At 39.3% G+C, this 26,557-nt stretch overlaps 1 protein-coding gene and 1 long non-coding RNA gene across 3 annotated transcripts in view; one reads left to right on the forward strand and one right to left on the reverse strand.

Annotated features, from left to right (window-relative positions):
* Nucleotides 1–26,557, forward strand: part of EPC2 (enhancer of polycomb homolog 2) — a 49,524-nt gene that overhangs the window by 5,397 nt on the left and 17,570 nt on the right. Inside the window, exons 2-6 of one of the 2 annotated variants that reach the window (XM_062637743.1) lie at nucleotides 12,720–12,879; nucleotides 20,783–20,928; nucleotides 24,020–24,226; nucleotides 25,020–25,168; nucleotides 25,422–25,554. In XM_062637743.1, the coding sequence (XP_062493727.1) occupies nucleotides 12,720–12,879; nucleotides 20,783–20,928; nucleotides 24,020–24,226; nucleotides 25,020–25,168; nucleotides 25,422–25,554 (795 nt within the window). The remainder of the gene's footprint in view (nucleotides 1–12,719; nucleotides 12,880–20,782; nucleotides 20,929–24,019; nucleotides 24,227–25,019; nucleotides 25,169–25,421; nucleotides 25,555–26,557) is intronic. The other variant, XM_062637744.1, reaches the window with a different exon arrangement.
* Nucleotides 1,831–25,449, reverse strand: LOC134173603 (uncharacterized). The gene is made up of 3 exons (XR_009968314.1): nucleotides 25,302–25,449; nucleotides 19,383–19,457; nucleotides 1,831–2,113 (listed from the first exon to the last, which is right to left on the reverse strand). It is a non-coding gene; the product is annotated as an uncharacterized LOC134173603 (long non-coding RNA).

The raw sequence follows: 26,557 nt of genomic DNA on the forward strand, positions 1-26,557 counted from the left end.
TGACTCCCCATGTGGTCAGAACCTAATCTAGCTTGAAATTTGTGTGTTCGATGTGCCTTCATAATCTGTGGTTGAAGCCTCTAAGTTGCTTTCAAATGAGGGACTGTGTAGAAGAAAGAAGCAGCAGGGCATCATTGTGTAAAATAGAAGGTCTGCAGAGAATAACTTTATTCAAACCATGCAGATACTAAAACAAAAATTCATCAAAAAAGACTTTATGGAAATCCAAGTAAGAAACTACAAAGATTGTATTTCCATGCAAAACTAAGTGAAATCAAGACAGGAGACTCTCCTTAGGAAAGAAATGTTGATTTGATTACAGTGGACTGGGTTATGTGTTGGGGAAAGATAACTCTCAGTAGAAGTTTATTTCTTGGTTTGAGTTCAGCATCTGTCTTTATTTACTTATTTTGGGTATGTTTGGAAACTGCTGTGTGTAGTCTTTATTTGTCAGATATTAAACCTCAGTTCTGTTTGAGACCTCTTACCCTGTCTTCAGGTCCTGTGTTTTTCTCCCTCCCTTGGAGAGCCATTGCTTCATGCAGTGACATTCCTCACAAGTGCATATCTGAAGTCCCATTCCCAGGCATTATTTCAGCTGTGATCCTCTCTCCTTCCTGTGCTTTCACTGGCTGTGTTTTTTGTTTGTTTGGTTGGTTTGTTTTGTTTTGTTTTTTGTTTTTTTGTGGCTACATGAAAGTTCCTTCCAGTCCACTGATGGTACTTTGTAATGTCCCTTTTGAGAATGATGTATCAGACTTAACACCAAATAGATTGGATTGTGTTAGCTTGATGCTCCAGTGGGGATGAAAATAAGCTGCAGATAAGTGAGGACCTCGTCTCAATGCTAGAGTAGTTGAGCATAGTTAACTGATGAGCTCTTAAACTGGGTAGCTGTTTGTATTTATGTGGCTGAAGTTAAGCAATACAATCTGTTTTATGTCTCAAACTCGGGATCAGTTTATAAGGGTTTAACACATTAACACCTGTCAGCTAACCTGTGGCAACTGCTTGTGAATATAAGCTTAGCCTGTGCAAACACAAAGTAATTTATTTTGAAGCATGCTTTTAAGGTACATCTGACCCACAGTAAGTGTGGCCTGCAGCTTGTAGGGGTGGTCTGCTCTTTGGAGTACTGAGGCCCATCTGAGTCACTAATGGGGGGTGAAAGCCCACCATGGAAAGGTGAGCATCCTGCTGTTTGATGAGAAATGGTAGGAGCATGTGGGGATAGAAGGTTTGGGAATGGGGAAGTATGAGCCTACTATGCTTTTGGTGTCATCCTGAGGTTAGATGGGTTCAGCCCTATCTTAACACCACAGTCTTAATTTAGATAAGGTTGCATTTTTCTGCGGCTAGTAGTCTGCCTGCCTGGGGTCAGTCAACATTGGTCTATGGAATCTGTCCTAACTTGTTTGGGTGCCAGAGTTCATAGCAAAGAACAATGATATCTGTGTGGACGATAATTGAGTGTCACACCTCTATTCATTATGCAGGAACTTTCCCTTACAGGTACCTTTCCTCAGGATAAGGTGCAATTCCATGACAAAAGCTTAGGAGAATGTTTTGAAATTTGCTTCTCTGGTCTGCCGCTTAGCTCTGGAACATCTCAGTTGTAGGTAGCATTTTCTCCTTTTTCTCCAATTTAAGAAAAACTCAGAAAGAAAGGCCCCAGGCAGCTTTAGTTGTATTTTGAATTACATTGTTCCAGATTTCATATTGTTCCTGCTTGGCAAAATTTAGCACTAGTCAGCTTTGTGCAGTTTCTGTGCTGATTGAGATCAGTTGAGATGTCCTGTTTGAATAATTTAGATCAACATACATTAAATTAGCTTATATTGATCAGGGTTTTAATTACTTTTTATAAGAAAGACCATTTTGATTGGTGGTAGACATTCAAAAGGTTTTGTAAATTATTTTGCCAACAAAGCTAATAAACTTTGCCTTATTTATACTTATTTGAAGTTATGCGCCTTAGCATATTTATCATTCAAGCTGTTCAGCTTTTAAAAAGATAAATAACACATTTAATATCTGCAAACATAAATCACAGTTAAACCTTAGGTGTCCCAAAAGCCACTGGTAGTGAAGATCAGTTGTAGAACTGAAATTTCTCTAACGAGAAGAACTGAATTATTGTGTATGAAAAGGAGTAAGGAGTAGAGAAGAGAATTCTATGCAACTGTAATGTCAATATAGACTCATAATTTTGCATTTAATGATGACTAGTTCTGGTTCAAAGGAATGGAACTATTTTGGAATATACTATTTGAAGGTTTTTATTTTAATCTGTGTTGTAAATTCCTATTAATATGTAATAATCACTGTATAGTGCGACTGAAAGTCTTGGCTTAAAATACTGTCCCTGTTCATAACAGAAGTGCTCTGAATATAGGGGAGCAGAAGTTTGCAGGACCTCCCCCCCCAAGTTCTTATTTTTCCTAATTTACTTTGAAATTTTAATTATGATTAGTTCATTTACGCCAATAAAATGCCTAATCCCTTAAAGTAAAAGGGGAGATTACCACACTGGATTCTTCTTGTTTGGTTGTTTGGCTTTTTCCTGAAAAAAAAAAAAACCAAAAAAAACAAAACAAAACCACCATAAAAAAAAAACACAAACAAAACCACCCCCCCCAAAACAAAAAACCCCAAAAGACAAAAAAACCAGCAAACCCCCCCAACAACAAAAACAAAACAGCAACAACAACAAAAAAAAAAGCCCACAGAAAAACAACCCAGTGCTTATTTCTTCAGAAATAAGAACAATGAACTGCCTGAGGTAAGAATTTTGGACTTTATTAGATACAAATATGCCTTTGGTTTGTTGTTACTTTAAATGCACACTTCATAGTGGAAGGAGCTGATGCCAGAGTTGTATCCCCTCAAGTAAGTTACTTAGCAAAGAAAAATGCCATTCCCTGTTGGTAAATACGTGAGATAAAACTGGTTTGCTTTTGCCTGAGAGACTTATTTCTCTGGTCTCTGAAGTTTCTTTGCTTCAGTAGAATTTTCCTGTGTAAGGTATTTTCTCATGTTTGTGTCCTCTTCACTTGCAACAGTTTAGAGCTTACCCAGCTTACCTTGCAAGGCTGATCTCCAGTTTGTTAAATGTCATTTTTTCACCAGTTTTCCTATTGCATCATGTCCCCTCTGACACACAAGTACTTCATGTATCAGCTCTTAGCCAATGTATTTATAAATGCTTCCTCCTCCCTTTTCCCTAGTTGTTTGCTGTTGCTTATGTTTTAATTTATAATTTGGTTTTCTTAGCTTTCTGCCATTTTTATGGCTGTAACTCATACTTTGTATGTGTTTGACCAGTTTGAGTTATGTAACAAAACCTATTTTGAAGCATCCTGGTAATGTCCGATTTCTGTGTTCTAAATTCAGATATAAACAAAATACTGGATGTCTTGTAGTGGTATCCAGTGACTACTAAGTAAGACAGAGACATGCTGTTATTACAGAAAGTTAAAAAGCAGTAATACCTGTTTCTTGAGTTAAAGGTATTTGGCTTAAAAGGGAGTTTTGTAGTTAGTTTTTCATAATTCCTATCAATTGCTGCATGTGTACTTGTGTGTTATTTTTTTTTTTTTTAACCTTTTTATAAGTTGTCCTAACTTTAGAACTGATCTCTGGTATCTCTCTTTCAACATGATGGATCTCCAGGTTTCAGTACTTTGATGAGGACACTTATTTTAAAAACCCTGTAAAATACAAATTCCCTTGTATTGGCTTATGTACCAAAATCCATAAGAACTTTGGATCTTAATCCTGGAAAGAAAATGTTACATGTAGTGCATTGAGAGAGGGATAAGTGCTGTAAGCAACTTGTTCTTGAATGTTAAAGGTACACCTGAAACTTTCCAGGAAATTGCACTGCTGACGAAGATGAAATTAAGGGGCTCATTTGATGCCCAAACTCTTGGTAATGTCACTGCAGCACTAAGGCAATAAGTTCTACTTTGACTGCAGAAACTTAACTTAAATGCACACCTTTCATTGAAATATCCATACATGTTCAACACCTCTTGATCTTTCACGGTTGTACCCAGCGTTTGGCCTTCTGACAGGTACCAGCAAAACAGGACCCCACCGAACTTGCGTGGTGTGAGTGAGGACTGATGTTTTGCAAGAACAGGTCTTCAGTATTAAAGAAACACAATTTTGTTGTCAGCAATCTTGGAGCAAGTAGCCTCAGGCCTTGTAACGGCATGAGGCCAGCGAGTAGCTTCAGGTGAGGTTTCTGTGCTCGGGCCAGAAGCAGTGTCTTACAAAGTTGTTGGATAATACAAGTCTCTAATTGTGGGAAGAAGTGAAGCAGCAGCTGCTGCTACACTGGGAGACAGCTCCTGTAGAGTTGGTTGGAGGATTTCCACAGTCTTCCCTCCTGGTCACTCTTCCTCCCTTCTGCAAGGAGCACAGTTTGGTGACTTGTGGTCACGCAAAGGTTTTGATGAATGGAGCCAGGAATCAAACTGAGTTCGGACTTTGTCTATAATATTTAATAAAGGGGAAAACTAGTTGTTGTGGAATCTCAGCATTTTAAGATACATTGTGGGGTTAACTACATGAAAAATAAGAGGGAATATTTATGTATGTAGGTGTTTACTTTTCCATCCCAGTTTGTCTGACCTGGGACAGTCAGGTTATGCTAATTGAAGCAGACTGTAAAAAAAAAAAAAAGGAACTTCTCAGATGAAATTTGTTGACAGTCATTTCTGTGTCAGACTGCATTTGTTACGTGGTGAATGATACCAGTGAATTACAAGGAGCTAGAGGAAGCTAGTGCTTTCTGTGATTCGTGAGAAGATGTTACAATATTTGTAACAGTTTTTTCTCTTAAGGTCATGGAAAGGTATCTTGAGGAAAACCAGGTCCTGCTTTCAGGAAATTTTGATTTCTCGAAGTACCCTATACAGCCTTTCTGAAAGGAATTTTTAATAAATCCAGTTAATTTGTTGTTGTAACAGTAATTCTTTTTAAAATAATTCATATTCATGAAGACTGAAAACTTGTATAATTAAATGTAGCTTTAAAATATAGTGCTGTGGTTTGTGTGTTTTTTAAGAAATCTAAGCAGTTACAGGTTTGCATCAATGATATTTACAGAAATCGTGAACAATCATTTCTAGTAGTGACAGATTGCCGATGTTCTTGATAACATTCAGTATGACTGGCCCATTCAGTAGGATAATACTTGGGATATCTCACAGTTGTTCCATGTCCATTGCTACACAGTGATGTTGTTACAATGACTGAAATTGCATTGTGTGGTTTTTTGGCATTGAACTTATTTTTGTTTGGCGAGTGCTTTGGTTGTGTGGGGGGGTTCTTTTTGGTTTAGTTTTTTTGTTTTGTTTGTGTTGGGTTTTGGTGTTTTTTTTCTTGGTTTGTGTTGGTTTTTGTTTTTTTGTTTGTTTGTTTGTTTCTTGTTTGTTTGGGGGTTCTTTTGTGCTGTGAGATTAACTTAAACCCCGCAGAAATGATTGTGACACGCTCTGGTCATCTCCCTTCCCCTATACCTCCATCAGTGTCTCATGGGCTGATTTCCACTCTTATTTCCTAACTTGCCTGTAGGTGTTTTGTAGTGCTTAAGTTGGCTTTAGTTCAGACTGCCAGAGAGGAAATGAAGGCTTTTTTTTTTTTTTTTTATTTTTATAAACTGGGTTTGTCTTCATTTAGGTACATGGCTCCAATGTAGACCTGTTCTGTATCTAGGTGCGAAGTGTCATCCAGGGATGGTGGCCTCAGGTGTGTGTTGCTAGTGGCCCTCCTGTTGTATTGTTTCAGCCTGTATCAGCATTCTTGAGGTGATATTTAGGTGACTTGGTTATGATCAGATGATTTGTGTATGAAGTATTCAGAGTAGCTTGTCTTTGGCTTTTAGATGGTTGTAGCCATCTGAAAGAAAACAGGTTAGGAATGTCATCTTGGAGAAACACACTATGGTCAAATGTGAAACTGAGAAGTGGTTCCATGAGCCCTTTCCACTTGTAAGGAGGGCCTTACACTATACTTTCCCCTGTCTCTGGTGGGTGTTCTTGAGCTTCCTTCCACTGAGTGTCAAACCCTGTGGGGAAACTGAGAGGAGTTTTTGTCCCATGGAGCAGGGGTACTGTAGAGCTTTGGGTGTGTTGGTTTGGACACTGTGCATCAATTTTTGTTGTTGGCCCCACTCCCTGCTTCACAAGTAGTATATCCTTTTAAGAGGACACTGTCTCAAGGGTGAAAATTGCTGTGGTATGCAGACAAGTTTCCTTGTCCAGCCTGCAGAAAGGACAGCAGGTCTGTAAACAGGTCTGCAGGTAGGCATCTTCTTTCTTCACAACCCCCCTCTCCCCGTTAAGTCCTTCAGCTACTTAGATCCACTTACAGTTATGGTAATTTCAAGGCAAGAAATCAGTCCTGCGTCAGGTAATTGGTCATAATTTTGTTTATACTAAGTTGACAAGTCCATAGATCTCTTTTTGAAAGAAAACAAACAAAAAAGCTTTGGTATTGAGTTACAAATGCCTCATCACCTTGGTCCTTCTTGATAGAAAATTCCAAACCCTTTCTGCACTGAGGAGGATAAATATTCATTGGCTGTGTTTTTTTCTGGCAGTTAAGTATTGAAAGGGGTAACCAAAGAAGAAGACCAAAGAGGGTGCTTGAGTCTGTGCTTTTTATCTTGGAAATCTTGTAAAAGAAAAAAAAAAAAGTCGCTGTGTGTGTGTGTGCAAAGAGAGAGAGTAGATAGGGCTGTGGCTTTAGAAGGGGGAGAGGCCTTTTATCAAAGTAGCTTTTGAACTTCTATCACCGAGTGTTGTTGACTGTTACTGGCTGAGGTTGAGGCTTTGCAAGATGAATCTGTGCATTTCAGAATAAAGTTCTCTATTTTTTGTTTCCGAAGCTCCATATGAAAGATAAAAATTTCAATTTGTATTTCCAAAATTAAATTTAATGTTAAGAAAGTAGCATCTCTAGATTTTTAAGTTTTCCTTATTTTCTTTGCTTTAATTCTGTTCCTGATTGCAGGTAGTTTGGAAGGCAGACTTCAGGTTGGTCTAGAAGTACCTTATTTTGAGGTAAAGCTGTTAATAAATTCACTTTTCTCTTATACATATAGTGGAGGGCTGTGCAGTTAAAGTTACCTTGATCACAAAGTTGATTTTAACAGATAAGCTGTGGTATATATGTTTTTCTCCCATAGCTGCTGGTAACATCTGTCAAGATACTTCTTTCGTTAAAGTCTACATTGTTGCCGGTAGCTAATGTAATTATGTGACCTGAAGCTCTGTTGTGAAAGGGCTGGCAAAGAGGAAATTTTTTTCTTAAAACAGCATCACAGTAAACTTCAGTATGTTTCACTACTCTCTGCTTCAGAGGGTAAATACACATATTAGCCAGTTGATAAAAATGGTGAAGTAACCTTTTTAGAGTTGTAGCATTGCATGATGGTACACTTTTTAAGGAATGAACAGATAGGTTTAGTCATAAAGGTTCATCTTCTAGGGTGTCTGTATTCAATATGGAAATGCTCATTATGGTTTCATAATTATGACAGATCAGCTTTTCAGTGTGAAGATGGTATTCATCTGTAGGCATCTCCAACCACGCTCATCCAAAATACTAGCACATTTATTTAAAGTGTGATAAACTCAGTTTCAGAGAGAGTACTGTGGGGGATGACACTGTAGGATCCAAGTGCTCTGTTTTGCAGCAGTGGAATGAAAAGGAGTGTATTGACGATTATAGGTGTGATGGATAGGTAAAAATTATGTTCAGTATTGCTCACTGTTTCTGTTAAAGCTGAACAAAAATAAGTCGACAGGTAATAAGCCCCTTAAGGTTATTACTGTTGTTTTTAGGTAAGGAAGAAACTCCCATATAGGAATATTAGAAAGACCATGAAAACTATGGTATTTCAGGGATGGAAGGAGATAGCAGTGAAGGTACCTTGCTCTGAATTGGATTTTGATCCTGATTTTGAATGTGTGCAACTAAGTCTGAGTATTTTCAGGTACCAGTCTGGTAAGATTTCCTGGTTTTCCCCGCTGAGGAAAGAGTAAAGCAAGGATTGCAGTGTCTCAGTATGGGTTCAGTGGTATGATCTGAAGTTTCATTCTGGAATAAAGCTGATACTCTCTCTGTCAGCCCTGTTGTGAATGGCTGTCAAGTCCTTTGCATTGGAGCTTTGCAGGTGGTGGGTGTGGTGTGAAGCTTGGGGTGCTGCAGTGTACTCCCCTGTACCATTCCATGTGGAACAAGGGGATTCATCCTGGCAGGACAGGCTGTCTGCACCAAGGAAAATATGGTGAATTAAGTAAAGCTCAGTGAACTGAGCAATTTGCTGTAAACTGTTGTCAGTATGGTTATTGTGCAGTGAAGGCACCTGAATGGCTTAAGTGCATCTAGAGAGATGAATCTTTCACTTTGAGAACAATTTTGTTTTAATATGTAAATATCCTAAAGCAGCAGTATTACATATACTAAGCATTTAGGTACTTCCGTTCTACTGTCAGTTGAAGAAATAGTCCAATCTAAGCTATATTTGTTTGGAATTTTTTAGTAGTAGAAAGGTTTGGATGTGATTTTTAAGGAATTAGTGGGTAATAACTCTTTGTCAGGTACTCCCTTTTATTCCCATGCAGTGTGTTCTGTTTGCTGTCATTATTGTTTCTTCTAACATTCAGTTATTTTGTATGAGATCTTTTGATCTCCCCTACTGCAGAGTGAAGTACAAGTTAAAATACCATGTATGGGTTTCAAAACCATTAGAAAAAGCAAAACATACACTAAAAGCTGTGTTGGTATACCAGTTACCTAATCAGTCCTTAAAAATGCTTTTTCAGGTTTAATCAAGCTTTTTGATTAGGCTAGCTTTCTTATAAAAGTCTTCAGAGTTTGTTTAAACAGAACTGTTTCCGGAGTGAAATTTTGTATTTTCCTTAACTTTATGTTTAGCAGAAAGATTCTCCCACTCCACACCCCATTTTAAAAATGACATAGCTTAGCTATCTCTTCTGAAGCTCTACTGTTTGAGTGACAGTACTATTAAGACTTTTCTGTTTGAAAGCTGTGTTGTGCTTGAAGGCTTTTTATAGTAAGGTGAGTAGTAACACCTATTGTCAGTTTTCCTTGGGAACTCTTTGTATGCTAACAGTGTTTAAAAAAAAAAACCTGAGAGCCAAAATTACTCGTCTGCACTGTTTAATGGGCTGTGGAGTCAAAAGATGTTCTGTATTTTGGGTGCTCTGTGACCTTCTTCACTGCTTTTCCTGAAGGTTAACCCTTATGAACCCATTCATTACTTAAGCCACTGCAGACTCCTCTGTAAGTTGCTCACCCCCATTTCAGAAGAGCATCTGGGTTTGTTTTATGTTGGGGGTGTGGTGGGGAACTATAAGTTGATCAGTTTCAGCTGACTGGCTTTGTAAGGAATGCATCCACGGCAAATTTGTCAGTGATCCCACATTAAGAGGAGTGGTTGGCTTGCCAGCAGCGTCTGTCTTGTGATGCCGAGAAACTTTAGGACTGGCCCAGGTGAAACTCTGAGTTAGTTGAGTTAGAACTGCACAGATGGTGTACCTGGGGCAGAATCATAATGCTGTGCATCGATAGGGGCCAGGAGCTGCCTGGATGAGGAGCAGCACTGATGGGAAGGATGGACCAAGTGTAGGCTGGGCTATGTTAAGGGGAATGTGGATAAGTTCTGATGCTTCTCCACTTGCCAGTGATGAAGCTGCTATTGGAATGCGCCTTCCTATTACTCTGTTTTCCCTAAATTTCTCAAAGATGCTGAGAAACTTGATTTGTCAGTGGGCTGCCAGAATGGCTAAAAGATTAGACTGTAGCTACTGAGAGGAGGGTGTGAGGGAACTGGTATTGTTACCTCTGGGGGGGGAAAAGTGGGTTAGTACGTCACTGAAAACAGGTTATGTGGAGGGGCTGTGGAAACAGAAGGGTTTCAAAGAAGTCATGGCTGACCTGTCTTGTGTTGGAGGTAAGAGTCTTCAGGTGGCAGTTGGACAGGTAACCTCTGCAAGTCCTTCCTACCAGCATTTCTGTGGTACTGTCGTGTTAACTGTTAGGAGAACTCTAGAGACATCAGTTGAAAGCAGTACAGTAAGGAAACAAATTTTCTGAAGTTGAATTGCATACTCAGCACTGTGAAGCTCTTCAAGACACATTTTAATGGTGGGGTGACAGATTTACTCAGTAGGTGGTAACTCAAGCAGGCTACACCAGGTATTTGTGTGCATGCTTCTCTTAATTCTGGTAGCATTCACCTGAGAGCCTGAAAGTTTGATTTTAATGTTGCTTTATCTGCCGTAGGAGAATCCCAAAGCTGCTCTTGCAATCAGTGTTTAGTTATATTCTAATTTTGCAGAAGTTGCATTATTTGCATTTGTGCAACATCTTAATATTTAGGAGAGTGTAATTTACTAAATATAATTTTCATATTTTTAAAAATTTGCATTCATTCACTGCCCTTTTTTAAATAATAATCTGTAGAGTTGAAGAGGAAGAAACCCTGTTTTTAAGAGAATTTACCGAGTTCGTAGCACAGAATTTCTGTGTGCAGGAGATTCTGTGTCTGCCAGATTGTATTGAAGTTGCAATATCCAAGTGGTGGCTGTTTCTTGTGGTGTTGATGTTTCTTTTTTTTGTGAGGCCTCATAGTCATAGAATCATAGAATCGTTAGAGTTGGAAAGGACCTTAAGATCATCTAGTTCCAACCCCCCTGCCGTGGGCAAGGACACCTTACGCTACTGGTATTAATCATGGAGGGGGATAACCCCCAGAACTGAAGAAGGAGATAGAGTAGCAAAGTCTTTTTTTTTTTTTTTTTTATGATCAGAACAAATAACCCTTTCCAGCAGTTCAGTGTGTGGGAATGACAGGAGGATAGCTGGAAGCCCCTGAAATAGGCAGGGGAAGGTTGTATAGATCTGTGACAGAGCTGAGCTTCAGTTTCAAATTGATGTTCTGCTGTGTTGTCCTCCGTACCCTCAAATACTGGAAGACAGAGGAAAGAACACTACAGTGGTGGAAAACAGTGAAAGGATAACGAAACTTTGAGGCATCTGGTTCACTAGACACTAGTAGTTAATCTGGGAGACTACAGTTTGCTTATTTCATATTCAGCTTACTTGGATGGAGAGCTCATGACTTAACTCTCCCAAGTCATCAGTGGCTGTAGTGATTTAAGATCTTGTCCTGGTGAAAACTGCCACTCTTCCTCTTTACTGGGCATATGCAAGGCACCACGTGAGAACTTAGACATTTTGAGTTAGCACGAGACATTTTTTAAATGGTTTACAAGAGCAAACTGCACTGGAGGGTCTGAAGAGTATGTATATGCTTTATAGCTGTCAGCATCTGGCTCAAGGTGGGAGGTGGCAAGGGGGTAGCATTCAAAATCACCCCATCCAGCAGTCTGCCGGACAGGCTTCTTTGGTTGCTGATCATATCGGGTGGTAGGCAGACTGCACTGGAAGGATGCACAGACAGTAGTGTGAATTGGAATACTGCAGTTGTACTTGGTGTCCTTCCAAAAGTTTAACATGAGTATTCATGAAGAATCTTTAAAAGTTACAGTTTAGTACTGATTTGCAGCAGTAGATGGGTTTCACTGGGTTAACTAAGAAAATTCTGTGTGAAGAAATCTTGTGAGCTAATACATTTATTGTGATCTTTATTTCACTTGAAATGATTCTGTAGAATTTGTGACTCCTGTCCTGAAAGAATAAAATGAAGTGTCCCGTTTAGGGAGTCTGTGCTTTTCAAGTGTTACTCTGTGAGGACTGCTTTTTCTGTTGCTCTTAACTAGCTGAACTTCTAAAGAAAGCAACCCAGTTAAAATTGCTGGGTAGACAAGGATGATTAAGTTAGCTATTCTTCCGATTTGAATCTGTTGCTTATAATACTTTAAAGGGCTTACTACCATCTGTTCAATTATCTTGCATAAATTTTCTCTATGACATGTTTTAATGGGCTTGGCTTATACCAGCCCTTGTTTTCTACTAAGGTGTGCTTTGAATGTTTGACTTTTTCCCAGTCTGGTAGAAGGTGTAGGCTGTTTTGTGAACAAAGGGTTCTGTTTATTGTCCTGCCTTATGTTCACTGGAGCTCTAAGATTCAGAGAGTTGCAGAATGGTGTGGGTTGGAAGAGACCTTGAAGACAGTCTACTCCCAACCCCGCTGTGCTGGGCAGGGACACCTTCCACTAGACCAGGTTGATCAAAGCCCCGTCCAGCCTGGCCTTGAACACTGCCAGGGATGGGGCAGCCACAGCTTCTCTGGGCAATCTGTGCCAGTGCCTCATAGCTCTCAGTGAAGAACTTCTTCCTAATATCTAATCTCAGTCTCCCCTCCGTTAGTTTAAAGACATTCCCCCCTTGTCCTGTCCAGGGGATCTAGAAAAAGCCCCTTGGACAGGAAAGCCCCTCTTCAGCTTTCTTGTTGGCCCCTTTTGGTGCTGAAAGGCTGCTCTTAAGGTTCAGTTAGGAGCCCTGTGGTGTACTAGATGTTTGAGACCATGTCTTGCCCTGTCACCAGCCTGAAATCAAGCATCCTGCTGTCTGCTAAATTAGCAGTAAAACCTCAACTGCTTTGTCTGTGTCTCCTCTAGAATATAAGGAAAACAGTAGGAGAAAAGGGTGATTGTCTTTTTATGTGCTTCTGTATACTGATACCTAAATAAACTCTTTAAATTTTCCTCTTGCAGGAACATCATTTGCAACGGGCTATCTCAGCACAACAAGTTTTCAGAGAAAAGAAAGAGAGCATGGTTATCCCAGTCCCTGAAGCGGAGAGCAATGTCAACTATTACAATCGTTTGTATAAAGGAGAGTTTAAGCAACCAAAGCAGTTCATTCATATTCAACGTAAGTAAACAAATACTGATTTTGTTGCCCCTTCCCTCCCTTCTCTTCTCCCCCCCCCCCCCCCTTTATTTGAGTAATCCTGAAAGAATCTTGAGGCCAAAGTTGGTACAATATTTAGATAGTGGAAAGACTCAAAAATTAAAGGGAGATTTAGACATGTGAATTCCAGTTTTTCTTCTTATGGAAGAATTTAAGATTGGAGGGAAATGTGAGGTTTTTCTCGCCACATTTGCTGATACTGTTTATCTGTGTGTAGTAGCTGGCAAGCCTTAATCCTGCCTTTTGGTCATCCAGTAGTATTGATCAAACCTTTTTTTTTTTTTTTTCTTTACTAATTCTGAGAAGGAGTAACTGAACTAGCCTAGCTACCTCCTAGTTGCTTCTGTTAGCCCAGGGCCAGGAAGAGGGGTTGTAATGCTTGCTGAGTGCATCTGAAATGCTTGTTAATTCGAAAGATCTATATAAATGGAGATTAAAAACGTTCAAGAATTTTGGTAGTGAAATCAGCCTTTGTTTTACTGATCTTAAGAGTTCTTAAAGGTCAGTTTCCACTGTGTGAACAGGGGAGTTCGAGCTGTTCCCTGTAGCATGGATATATTCTGGGCAGTGGGTAACAGTTATCTTTATCTGCCTTTTGCCAAAACTGTAGAATTCCCATTCTGTAAGGAACTCTGATCTTATTTTAATGATAAAGTGAAATATTCTTTGCATCAGTTTAGCTTCCTGTGTCTTAAGAGATCTAATTAATTAATCTAAAGTTGTAGGTAATTATAGTGGTCTCTGGATTAATTTTAACACTTTTCTTGGTTGGTGGTCTGTTAACAAGTGACACACATTTATAGTTCAGTCATTCCTTGGCATACAGATCATGGTTGTTCTTTGCAGCATGTTATTCTAGGGGTTTATTTTGTGACTTGGACTTCTCCCAGGAGTTACCTTCATAGCAAAACCTTAGATACATTGATCACAGTGAGTTGTCAGTCCTTACGATAAAACACAGATTCAGTTCTGGGTCTCTGCAGGTAAAACTTGTCATCAGCTCATGGCTATGGTTTTTAGTTGTGTTGAACACAACACAGGATTGACGGGGGTCTGCTAAAGCACTTTAGAGTGGAATGTGGTCCTCTTGCCAGGAAGAGTGTGTTGATAATCTGTTCCTCACACACTTTTTTCAGCTGCCTCAACAAGAGGCTGTTGATATGCATGTGTGTGTCTTCTGCTTATAGACAATTGAAATTGAAGTTAGGCAAAGATTCTTAAGCCCAAACCCAGCTGTATATTGAAGATCCTTGCATCATTCTCGCCAACATGGTGAAGTCTCTTTAGCATGTATTTACAAAATAAGAGGTTTTTGGAAATAATGTGCTGAAGACCCTCTGGCACAGTAGAGGCCATACTGGCAATGTGAGAAATGAGCTAAAAGAAATTGAAGTATTTCTCTCCTTAATAGAATAAACAAACATGCAAGCAAGGCAGGTTGAATTAACTGAAACGAAGCTGCTGAATGAGGAATGTGTTTTATTCTTTTTTTTTTTGTTGTTGGACACTGCCAGAGACATTGTTAATAAACATGTCTAAAAGTGTTAAATGTATTATGCCAAAATGTTCTTTGTCTTGTTGAGACTCACAGTCTTTCTGGACAGAATTACAGAAGGTATTTGAGCTGAAGATAAACATTAGATACTGCTTCAAGATAATTTTCCCACATATTCTAGTTGGAGTAGGTGTGATACAAGGCAGCTTTTATGCTACATAAACTGCTTGGAAGATCTGTTTTAATGCTGAAAGCGCAAAGAGCAACAATACTTGCTTTGGCCCCAGAAGTTATGTAAATTGATAGATGCCAAGAGGCCACATACTGTAATCTGTACTTTACTAGTGATTATTTCTGGCAAGTTATGTCTTGCTGTTCATCTGGTAGCCAAAAGTTTAAGTATTTTTAATTTTACCATTATAATTCTTTTATTTGGACCAGTGGTTCCGTGCTAAGAAAATGTAATTTCTTTGAGGTGTAGATTTCATGAATGAACATGGTTCCAGGTATTAGTTGACCCAGGTAGCACCTACTCTGGTGATTTTTGACATGACAAAACAAAAGCCTGGAATTATTTTAATTATTCCAGTATGTTTAATATTTTTCTAAGAATTGTAGTGTTAGTAACATGGAGATGCATTGTAAGTTATTAATGTGCAGCAAGGAGAATAATTTAGTACACTTGTACCTATGCTGGAATTATAGCTAAGTGGATATAAGCAAATTAGCATCCCTTACAGAAACACAATGGAGTAAAATATATATATGCACACAATAAAATATTTTACCTATGTGTGTATATAAAATTTAATGATACAAAACTAATGCTTTATCATAAGTAATGGAGTCAGATTGTTCAAGTATTGGTCAAAGAATCAAATAATCTTCATTAAGCTGTGTGGGATGAACTCTAGTTGCTCTTTAAATCCGAAAAAAAACCCACAATGAAACAACCACTAACCACCCCCCACCCAGAAAAAAAAACCCAGCCCCACGAGAGAAGTGTGCACATTTCACATAACTGAGTTGGCCATTTTTTATTCATTGTGTGTTCCATGGTTTCAGAGGATGCTGTGGCAGGGTCTATTTTGGCTGTGGGTTTGCAGCCTGGATATGTAAAGTGGGTATTTGCGTGGCACCTCCCCTGCTGAGGTATTTTGGTGCAGGTGGGGGTGGGTGTTGGAAGCTTTGTTCCAGTCAGGTGCTGCAGGCTTGCTGTGAAGGTGATTTCTGCTGCTTTCTTACTGCTTTGGATATTGTTGCTCTGATGTGGTTCTTCATTTGCTCTTGATCAGCGCAGATGTACCTGCCACCATTGCTGCCCACTCCTTTCTTACTGCCAGTGCCTTTCTAATGGCAGTTGTGCTCATGGGTGAACTAACACTGAGAAGTGATGTGTAAGAAAGCTTATTTTTCATGTTTTGGTTAGGTGAACCTCCATATTGATCAGTTTTCTGTCTTGGCTCATTGGACAATGGCTGGTTTTGGCGCGAGCAAAGTGGTAGGAACATGGCTTGCTGGGGAGGGAAGCTAGTGGAACTGCTTGTTTCAATGGTAGCTCACGCCTATGTCAGTGTAAAATGACTGTGGAACCACAGCCCTAATCTAGTTGGCAAAATAAAATTTGTTGATTTGGTTAAGTTTAATGGAATTTAATGCAACTTAACTTAAAAACAGTTAAGTTAGTATAAACTCAGCTCCTATTGGAGCTCAAGTAAACCAAAGCAAGTATCTGACAGGTACTGCTGTCAGGAGTGGTTAGAGTGGCAGAGGATGTAAATAAACTAGGATGTTGGTTGACTTGCTAATTGCTGTTGCAAAGCCAGTTCTGTTTATGTAAGGTCAGCTTCACTGGTAGGATCACTGGAGCCCTGTCCAGCTCTGTAAAAACAAGCAGTGTGGCGAAAAGCAACTGCTTTGGAGTAAGAAAACTAGATTCATTGGTCAACCAGAGGAATCTCTCAGAAATTACCAGAAGAAAGGGATATAGAAGATCCCAGACTGGTTGTGCTTAATACACAAACTAGTTGCAGATCATCTGAAATACAGTGCTTTCTGGGTCTGAGTTTCGTTCATCGCTAGTTCTTGCAGGTGTGAAGGAGCAGTTGCATCTGTTGCTATGGAAGGGGCAGAAATGGGTTAGTGATGGATGGCTACATCACACAGCACATAAATCACTTGTGTCTTGTGATGGCTTTTGAAACCAGCAAGCTGCCATAATAGTGGCCAACTCCAGGATGAAAAATGCTTTTTTTTCTGAAACTGGTACAGTTCACTCAGTGCTTGGGAAAACAAGAAAACTGGTTGGATTGTCACATGAAAGTCTGTTTCAAAGAGTAGTGATGGACAACATTCAGGGAAGGAGGATGCTTCATGCATGTCCCAGAGCTGTAGCGAGCCAGTTTGGGATTGACTAACTCCTTATGATTGCATGCAACATTTAAAGGAAAAGGGATAGTCTTGTATTTACTGAGGGTCATACACCTCTGCAGGCTGCTGAGGCTTTGTGGCCTTCCTGCCTGCACCAAAGCAAGAGGTGGAATGCAAGTATTGCTTCCATTGCTTTAGTGGCATTAACCTGTGGCCTGCATGTAAACCTCTGTTCTTTGAAAGCGGAACTGTGTTGCTAGGTACAGGTCATGACAAATAGCATGAGAACCACTGCCAGCAAAAGAAAAGCATTGCTGGAAGGTATGAGAGCAGGGTATGTGACAGAGTCTACTGCTGTTCTCACAGTGCCAGTGTCAAATAAGACTGGATTTAATTGTTGTAACTTGGTCCTGGCAAGTACATGTTGGATACCTTTAATCTTGTCATTTTGATTGTCAAAATAAAATCAGAGAATCATTTAGGTTGGAAAAGACCTTTAAGATCAAGTCCAATTGTTAATCCAGCTCTGCCAACTCCCACCAGTAAACACTGTCCTTAAGTGCCATATCTGCATGGCTTTTAAATCCCTCCAGGGATGGTTGAAAACACCACTTCCCTGGGCAACCTGCTCTACAAAAAATACTTTTGCAGGGTTGAAATTCAGGATGCAGTTTCTGGTTTTGTTTTTGGTGCTTTTTTTATGATTACAGTTTTGTCAATTTCCCAGTTTTTCAGCACTTCATTTGTTATTCCTGAAGTCTCAAAATGACTGCTAAGAAAGCTGATGTTTTATCAGCAAGTAATTTAAATTTGCAAGTAATAAACTGCATGAAGTTAGGTGGACATGACATGTTACTTAGCCAGTGGTTCACAGGGGCGGATGAACTGCTCCTGATGCTGACTGGGTACTCTGCAAAATGGCTGAACTGGCCAGCAGCAAGATGTGAGAGGGAGGGACACTCCAACTTCTAGCTGACCTGCACTGTAGGAGTGATGGAGATATCAACAGTGCAGTAATCTGCCTTCACTGTTTGGGGTGGAGATCTTGCTTTCTTATTAGTAATATTCATAATGGGTTTCTGAGGATCTTTGGTCTTTGCAGTTGCTTGTTGATGGAATGGTTGGGGTTTTCTGTTCTTGCTTAGTGTCTCCTGCTGGTCTCATCTCACTTGAGCCTGAATGATTTTGTTCTGAAAGGCGGTTCAGGAAGCTGCATGGTTGAAGAACTTTCAGTGACTCTTCTTCCCTCACTGTGGAAATGAAGGCAAGCACACTGGCACTGCTTACAGTTTGCAGGTGAACAGCATCACATCATCTGTCATAGGGATCCTGCTGCTCACTCATAACTGATTTAGAAAAATTGACTTGGAACATTTTGTTTGCAGGGGATTACTGAATTATCTACTGACAGGTTGACGTTTTTGTGGTGTAAGCAACACCTGTCTGAGGGTAAAAAAGCTGTGCTGGACTTTAATGGATTTCTGTGCATTCTAATGTCATCTGTGAGAACATGGTTGAGCACCTCGTTGTTCGAGTAGGGAGACCTGCTTTGTTCCCAAAATAACAGGAACATCTGGGTTAGAAAATTTTGGCCACCTATCTTGACCAGAGTTGTTTGAATGTGATTTCACAGTGTACATTAGGACTATAGTAGTGTTGTTGGCTCTGGGGCTGCTCTTGGGGTGTGAGAAGCTTTTGCAATTTGCATTAATGAAGTTAAGGACTGTGAGGGTTACAGCTCAGGTGGGAGAGTTCACCCCATTTCCATATACAGCTGATGGAATGCGATGCTGGTGCCAACACTGTGCTCCCAGGTGATTTGGCTGGGACCATGCAGGACAAGTTGGAGCAAAGCTTACAGGATGTGAATATTCTATGTAGCAGACTGGTTTCATAGAGGCCAGCACTGATACATACCAGTTGGTCTTGGCTGGTCACTCTATTCTGCATGTTGAACAGGACTGTATGGCAGCCACCCCAGGTGCTGCAAGAGTCTTTCCTCTCAGGTGTGTAGTCCTGGCTGGTGATGCTTTTAATGCAGCTTTACAGAACTATGAATTTTTTAAAAGTTCAATAGATGGCTGCTAAAGGGAGAACTGTGGGTCACGTGGCCAATGACCCAATAACGTGTGTTAAATAAAATGGCCATGCAACTGGTATTACTGAATTAGTATTATTAATAATTCCACTTAATACATATTTTCAGCCCATTATTAGTAATTTCTTCTTGAAATAACTTTTTATAGTATATTTACTCTTGTTTGTGTTAGGCCAGAGAAGGTTTCTGACCAGGTGGTGGTGTCGGTGTTAGTGATGTTAGTACAGTCAAGCAGTGTCTCCTTGGAGAGGTAGCATTTCGCAGCTGAAAATTTGAAGAAACTCCTTAGTAGCACTTCTCAGCTGTATTTGACCAAGTTACCACACACAGCCCAAATAGACTAAATGCTGGCAGTGGCTTGGCTAATTTATTGCATTGGAATACAGAAGAGTGGTCTTGGGCTAGCCTGAAATACAGCAAGAGTATGTTGCTCACTGCCTGTTTGTTAGTTAACTGGTCAAACCATGGGAAAGAAAATACTATAATTTGCTTTAAAGATACCTTTTAGATGTTTTCTTTTGCTCCTGTTTTTTCCTGGTCTTCCAAGTTTTTCTTTTGCACTCCTCTCAAAGCACCCTGGGAAGCACAGTAGCAGAGGTTTTCTTTAAGTTAGTGCTCAGATACAGCCATGAATTAAGAGAGTAAAGATGAGGTAGTGCTATTTGTCTAGTAAGAATATATTTCAACGAGACTTCACTGCTGTTAATACACTAGCTTGTCGATTGCATTGAGTATTGTTGTTGGTGTTTCACCCCTTCAAGGTTTTACTAGGTACAATTAGCATTTCATAGAATCATAGAATCACAGAATGGTTTGGGTTGAAAGGAACCTTAAAGACTATCCAGTCCCAACCCCCCACTGCCATGGGCAGGGTCACCTCCCATTAGACCAGGTTGCTCCAAGCCCCATCCATCCTGGCCTTGAACATTTCCAGGGATGGGGCAGCCACAGCTTCTCTGGGCAACCTGTGCCAGGGCCTCACCACCCTCACAGTGAAGAACTTCCTAATATCTGATCTAAATCTCTCCTCTGTTAAAGCCATTCGCCCTTGTCCTGTTACTAATTCTTGTATGCAACTTGCTCATACTTGTAAATTTAGTTTCTGCTATGTTATCTAAATAACTTCATTCTGCTTTTAGTAGGGTTATAAACTTCAGCTAGGGAAAGTATGGAATTGACTATTGAAGATGAGTAGCACAATGTGCAACAAAGACACTAGCTTTGCTGTGAACTCGGGAACTTACTATTTGGAGTCTATGGAGGAATATTCAGTGTCTACACCTAGAGTTAAGTTGGTTTTGGAGAGAAAGTAACAATTCCCGTCAGATCTAGCGTTTTTACAGTTTGTTGCACAGTTACATGAAGGGGAATAAAAGGGAAAAAAGTTTAGTCGTGTTATGAGACTCCACGCTTGTTGAACTGTCTAAAACCGGGCAGCTGAAATTATATTGGCACTGCTGTGTATGTGCTTTTTCTCCCAAGTCTGAGATTTGAATGAAAATTAATCTTAATTGTTAAGAGTCTTATCATGATATTCGGAAGGAGATGTGTTATAACAGTATTAGGAAGTGGTTTTGCTAGTTTTGCAAAGATGTATTCAAGTTTCTATGCCTCTAGTAATTTTTTCCCTGTCACCCCTTCAAGCCACTTAAAATGAAATGAAACCTCTTTGATTGCCCTCATTCAAAGTCAGAGACAAGCAGCTTTTAAGTACTGTCTTGCAGCTGTTACGCTGGGAAACATCATTATAAAGAAAGAAGTGGCATGGCATTAATGTGCCTTTCTGAAATCTTATCGATTGTTTTTGATTTCTGATTGTGAGATGCACGCTTCTGTATTTCCACAGTATGTCATTTACGAAGCATTTCAGTGTGGTTTGTGCATGTGTATTTTTGTTTCAGCTTTTAATCTGGACAATGAGCAGCCAGATTATGATATGGACTCGGAGGATGAAACCTTACTGAACAGACTAAATCGGAAGATGGAAATCAAGCCGCTGCAGTTTGAAATAATGGTTGACAGACTCGAAAAAGCCAGTTCTAGTCAGGTATTGTCCTGTGTTAAGAAATCACTGAGGTTTTCTGACTTTTGAATTTTCTGGTGGGGTGGTTCTGGGTAGGGTGTTTTGTTTGTTTTTCAGTTTGTTTTTATTTCCTGCTAACAGGATAAGTGGTTTGTGCAAGTGTGCAGTTTTACGGAAATCACATTGCTGTCTCCTATTGTCAGTATAAGCAATTTATTAAAAACAGGCAGGGAGGGAGCTTTTGGGAATGACTGAGGGGGAGCTGTTTTTAAATTTTAATTCCTGATCACAGTGTGTTAAAGAGGACAACTTCCAGCATCTCGTTTTACCTGTATTTGTATGGAAGAAGCTTGTGATCAGTAGGTGTATAGATTTGGCTAGAATCTGAATTCTTTGTTTCACTTGGTACTAGCGGACATTGACTTCATTTGATGTTTGAAGGTTATAAATATAGACGCATAGACAGTAAAGCAACGTCTTTATTAAGACCAGGCCCTTGTAGGAGAAACTGCACAGATGAAACTAAGCTATATTCCAGTTGAGACTCAGAGACTGGTTTCCTTGCTTTAGAAGCGAGTATGAGCTTTTTACCAGAAGGGTGCCAGTATTTTAAGTCAGTTCCTGAGGTGCTGCAGGACGTCAGTGTCTGGAGAAGGGTCTTAAAGCCAAAAACATAACTCAAAAATGACATCTGAAGGATCGGTTTCTGAAAGGCAAGTTTGAAATAGGCAGAGTTATTTCTCAGTGAGATGGATGTTTTGTGGGAGTGAAAAATCCATTGCAGGATCCATAGCTCTGCCTCATTTAGTTGAATGCTATTTGTTAAGAGGCCAAAATGTACTCTTTATGCTTTGGAGTGACTTCAACAACAATTAGGTCTTATGCTAATAAGGTGGGATGTGAAGAAAAAAATTGCACAGTACCTTGGATGATGATACTTACTGAACATGTGGTACCCAGATCTCTTTAGAGCTTTGATGTAGATACCCCTGTTTTGGCTTTCAGTTAGAGTGGTTCTGGTTATTGCTTTTCAAGATCAATTTGCATTATTCTTCTGCTGGCTTCATCTTTCATTCCTTTAGTAATGAAGTCAAATTTAAGAACTGAAAGATGTTTTCCTAAAATAAGAATATGGATGTCTCTCTGTAGGCAGGTGCCTCTGTCTCTTTCACCTGAATGTAAGTAACACTGAATCATTACCAAGGTGAAGAGAATTTTGAACCAGGAAGTACTTATTTAAGGAAGTCCATGATAGAAAATACATGAAGTATAGTAATTGATTCTTACAGGCTCCCACCCCCGCCCCGAGGGTGAAGTGTGTAAGGAGAAATCCCTCTTGGTAAATTAAATGTCTTTGGGACTTCCTGTGTAGTATTTTCAGACCAATGTAAGGGATTGCTGTATGTGTGTTCAAGATGATTGTCATGCTTTTGGGCTACAGAAAATTTTTCGTAAAGTATCTCTGTCCTGAGCTCTGCTAGGAATAGTAAGATAAAAAAAACTCTTGCAGGTTATTGGAGGCTAGGAGAGAAAGAAGTTTGGCTGTCTGGCAGCTTCCTTCCCCACATGGCCTTTATAGTGCTCTTGAATCCCACTTGGGGCTACTACAGAATTCATTTACAGCTGACATGACTTACATCCGTAATATAGTAGTATGCTGGTGGGAATGCTTTCCTTGCCAAGGGGAAGGTTCCAGACATTCCTCAGGCATTTTGATAACCAGATTTAAGCAAAGAATATAGTGACTGCATCTGTGTTACTGGTGGTACTTGCAAAAACACAAGCAAGCAGGGTCACTTTAACTTGTATTTAAGGCAGAGTCCATTTTGGGTGGTTTGTTGGTGTTTTTTTGTTTTGGGGTTGTTTTTTTTTCTTTTTTTTAAAGAAATAATGTAAAAAAGGAAACAAAGGACAAACAAGATTCAAATAATTTTTAAGTAATATTCACAGTGATTGATGTTTAAGTTGTATTTTAGCTAAACACAGTCGTACCAACTTGCATATACAGATTAGGGTATGCTGGTCAGTACGTGTGTTTGGCTAACCAGGCTAATACCCATTCTAGGTAGAATGGGTGCAAAATTGTTTTAATGCTGCATACATTCCTAATCACAGAGGGATTGGTGACTTTTTTTCCTCTTTCTTCTAAAACCAGTGTTTTTTTCTAATTGTGCTGTAGATTACAAGTGTGTTCTCCTGTTCTGGCTGGAACGAACACTTGCATAGTAGCAGTGGCTACACTTGGGATATTCTAATTTTTCTGAAATTTATTGTTTCTTTTTCTGTTTATCCTAGCATAGGGGCAAGATTTAACGTAGTTTGACATATTGCAAAATTGCAAACTTCAGTTGCTCAGTTTATACGTTTCAAATTACGGGAAGATAAACCAGAAGTTGACAGCACTAAGTCATGCTAGAGATACTGTCTATTATTCAGTAATTATTCAGTTTGATTTCCATATAGAAAGTGGAATGCAAAAAGGAAAATAAAGTTATAAAATTCCCTGTGTTTAACTACCTCCTACTGAAATGACTTTCCTAAGAAGTTATTGTCTTTGTTTCTGGGTTGTAATTAATAGGGATAAACCTTTTCTACCACAAAGTAAACATTTGGAGGGGGTGGGAGGGGGGAAATGAAGAAAATAGTTTACTTCAGAATATATTATATCTACAGTAAAACATCTTCTGGGGGAACCAACATTAAACTGCAAAGAATCCTGCATCTCTAATGGCTAATCAATAAGAAACTTCTTTTTAGGGAAAAAAATAGTCAAAGTGATTCCCAAATCATGATCAGCAGGCTGTAGTACGTTATTTATATCCTGTGCTTGTAATTATTTGATTTAATGAAAAATTGATGGAGTTCTAGGCTATGGTATGAAAGCTTCTGAGATGATGGTGGTTAAGAAAAGTCGGGAACTGTATGTTTAACCTAGGAAGACGAGCTGGTGCCTTAAGAACTTCAATTTACACACTTTTTCCTCCCTTTACTGTCTTATACTAGAAAAGGATTAAGTTTATTTATGAAGTGTGTAAGAGATGTGAGTGTAGAGTGACTTTCTCCCTGCACTGCTCCCCATCCCCATCTCAATTGCACCTTTTGAATTTTCTTTTAGCTTGTAACACTTCAGGAAGCTAAATTGCTGCTAAACGAGGATGACTACCTTATTAAGGCTGTATATGACTACTGGGTAAGAAAGCGTAAGAATTGCCGAGGGCCATCTCTCATCCCCCAAATCAAACAAGAGAAGAGGGATGGCTCCACCAACAATGACCCTTATGTTGCCTTCCGGAGGAGAACTGAGAAGATGCAGACAAGAAAGGTAACTCTTTAAGCTTTACTGTTTTAACTTTGTCACTTCAAATCCTGCCGTGATAGGAATCATTTTGATTTCTGTCCAGCGTCGTACAGGATCTGTCCTGTGGTATCCAGTTACAGATCTGATTATCTCTATTAATGGTTGCAATATTGGATGTCCTAGCTAAACTTCAAACCCCCTGGATGGTGCAATCAATGTGTTCATCAGTTCTTCAGAGACAGTTTATAGTCTTGCTTTTTGTAGAAAGCCGAAACTCAAAGGGCGTTTTTTAGGGACTGGCGCACACACTAGTTGTGGGACTTGCTAGGTTACTTACTCTTCCTTTTCTGTGGAAGAGGCGAAAGTGATCTTCCATTTGCCATGGAGAAAACAGTTCCATTCTTGTATTTGTAGGATGATTTGATTTGAACTAGGAAGTATGTAATTAGTCAGCATTTTACATCAACTTTGTACATGTATGTAAACAACCTGTGTGCAGAATCAAGGTGAAAGAAGTGTTCTAGGAACCAAGTCTTGTAATTCTTTGGCTGACAGAACTTCCACTGGGTTGATACAGAATCTGAGCAAAGCATGGGGGGGGGAATGGATGAAAACTTCTTTTTCAGCTTGCTCTTAGAAGTTGAGTTTTGTTTGCTTTTTCTGGCTTTGCTTACCAAGTAGGTCTTGCTTTAAGCAGAGCTGCTTCTGAGTGTACTTGTATGATGGTCTCACTTGCAGCAGCATTATGTAACTTTTTTTGCTATTTATGCTTCACAGGCTTTGCTTTTGACTTAATATTTGTTTAATCTTTCAATAGAATCGAAAGAATGATGAAGCATCTTATGAGAAGATGTTGAAATTAAGAAGAGAGTTTAGTAGAGCCATAACAATTCTGGAGATGATTAAGAGAAGAGAGAAAACAAAACGCGAGCTATTGCATTTAACATTAGAAGTTGTTGAGAAAAGGTAAAATGGAAAATTTTATCTGTAAGAAGTCATTTATAACTCCAAGGTTCTAATTTTCATCAAATAATGTTTGAAACACCTCTTGTAATTATGGATGCTAGTCTTCTGCACACATGCACGGCTGAAGGCTTACATTTTGCCATAAACTTCAGAAGTTAAACCAGAAGGGGTTTATGCAGACTGTTTGCCTGTTTTATGTCTTTCAAATATTTCCCAGTGGAAATGCAGTATATTTTTAATTGTATTTTTTGAGGTACCATTTGGGTGATTATGGAGGTGAAATCCTCAATGAAGTGAAGCTTAACAGACCTGAAAAAGAGATGAGCACAACTACATCCACTCTTCATAATGGAAATCACCACAAAGTTCAAGAATGTAAAGTTAAGGTAAGCTTTCTGTTGCTGCAAGTCTTCTGTTATCTGTTTCATCATTATTTTGGATGTACACAGCAGATGTTTGCACTGGAAAACTGAGTATTAGGCTGCCATACATGAAGGTAGGAGACCAGGACACTGCTATGCTTACTTCCAGTTTAACGTTTGCTGCCTTTCCCACCAGAGTTTTAAAAGGATTGGCTGGCACTGCTCTTTAATGCTTTAAACAGCAGCAGCATTATAGTAGTTAGTCTTCATTTTCTTTCTTGGTTCTGGCTCTTCGTTGTAAGATGATGTAAACATGCATGTGTTCAGTGGTCATCAGGACCTCCATGAGATTGCGAAGTGCAGTGAATTATTTTTCCTTCTGCCTTCAGAGGGAGTCTAGAGCTGAATTTTTCTGATAGCATTGTCTGTGAGTGCTGGCTGGCCCTCAGTGAAAAAAGTCATGAAAATACATGAAAATAATGAAAATGCAACTGTTGCATCTGAAAAAAGTTGCAGGCAACTAATGTTTTTTTAAAAAAAAACACTTCCTGGAATCTGTAGTAGTTTGTTATTACTGGGCTCTTTCTGCTTCTCAGTAATCCTGAGTAGGCGTTTTCATATCTGCCACCACTTGGCCTTCAGTGTTAGGTCAGCAGAAAGGTCAGCATAGAAAGGTGGAAGAGAGTGAGCAAATGTGGTTAATGTTTTTAAAATGACTACTAAAGAATAAGGTTTGGGATGGTTTTCTTGCAGTTAATGCAGGCAGTAATTGCAAAATTAACTGTTTCCAATCTTAGCATAATTTTAGTATTACAAATGGTTGTTCTGCTTCTCTTGTTTCTACTTCTTCATATCGTGTTTCCTTTAACTGTTCTTTAAGCTATAAGTTTCTTTTGTCCTCCTTAGGAGTTATCTTTGCTTTAAAACATAAATACTAGATGGTAAGGTACTTAAAACAAACAAACCCCTGAAACAAATCAAAACCAGAAGTCAAAGTTAGCCATTTTAATGTCACTATCACAGTTAA

This window comes from Pezoporus occidentalis, unplaced genomic scaffold, assembly GCF_034315485.1.
Source record: "Pezoporus occidentalis ecotype Australia unplaced genomic scaffold, CSIRO_AGI_Poc_V1 ctg54, whole genome shotgun sequence".
Lineage (NCBI taxonomy): Eukaryota > Metazoa > Chordata > Aves > Psittaciformes > Psittacidae > Pezoporus > Pezoporus occidentalis.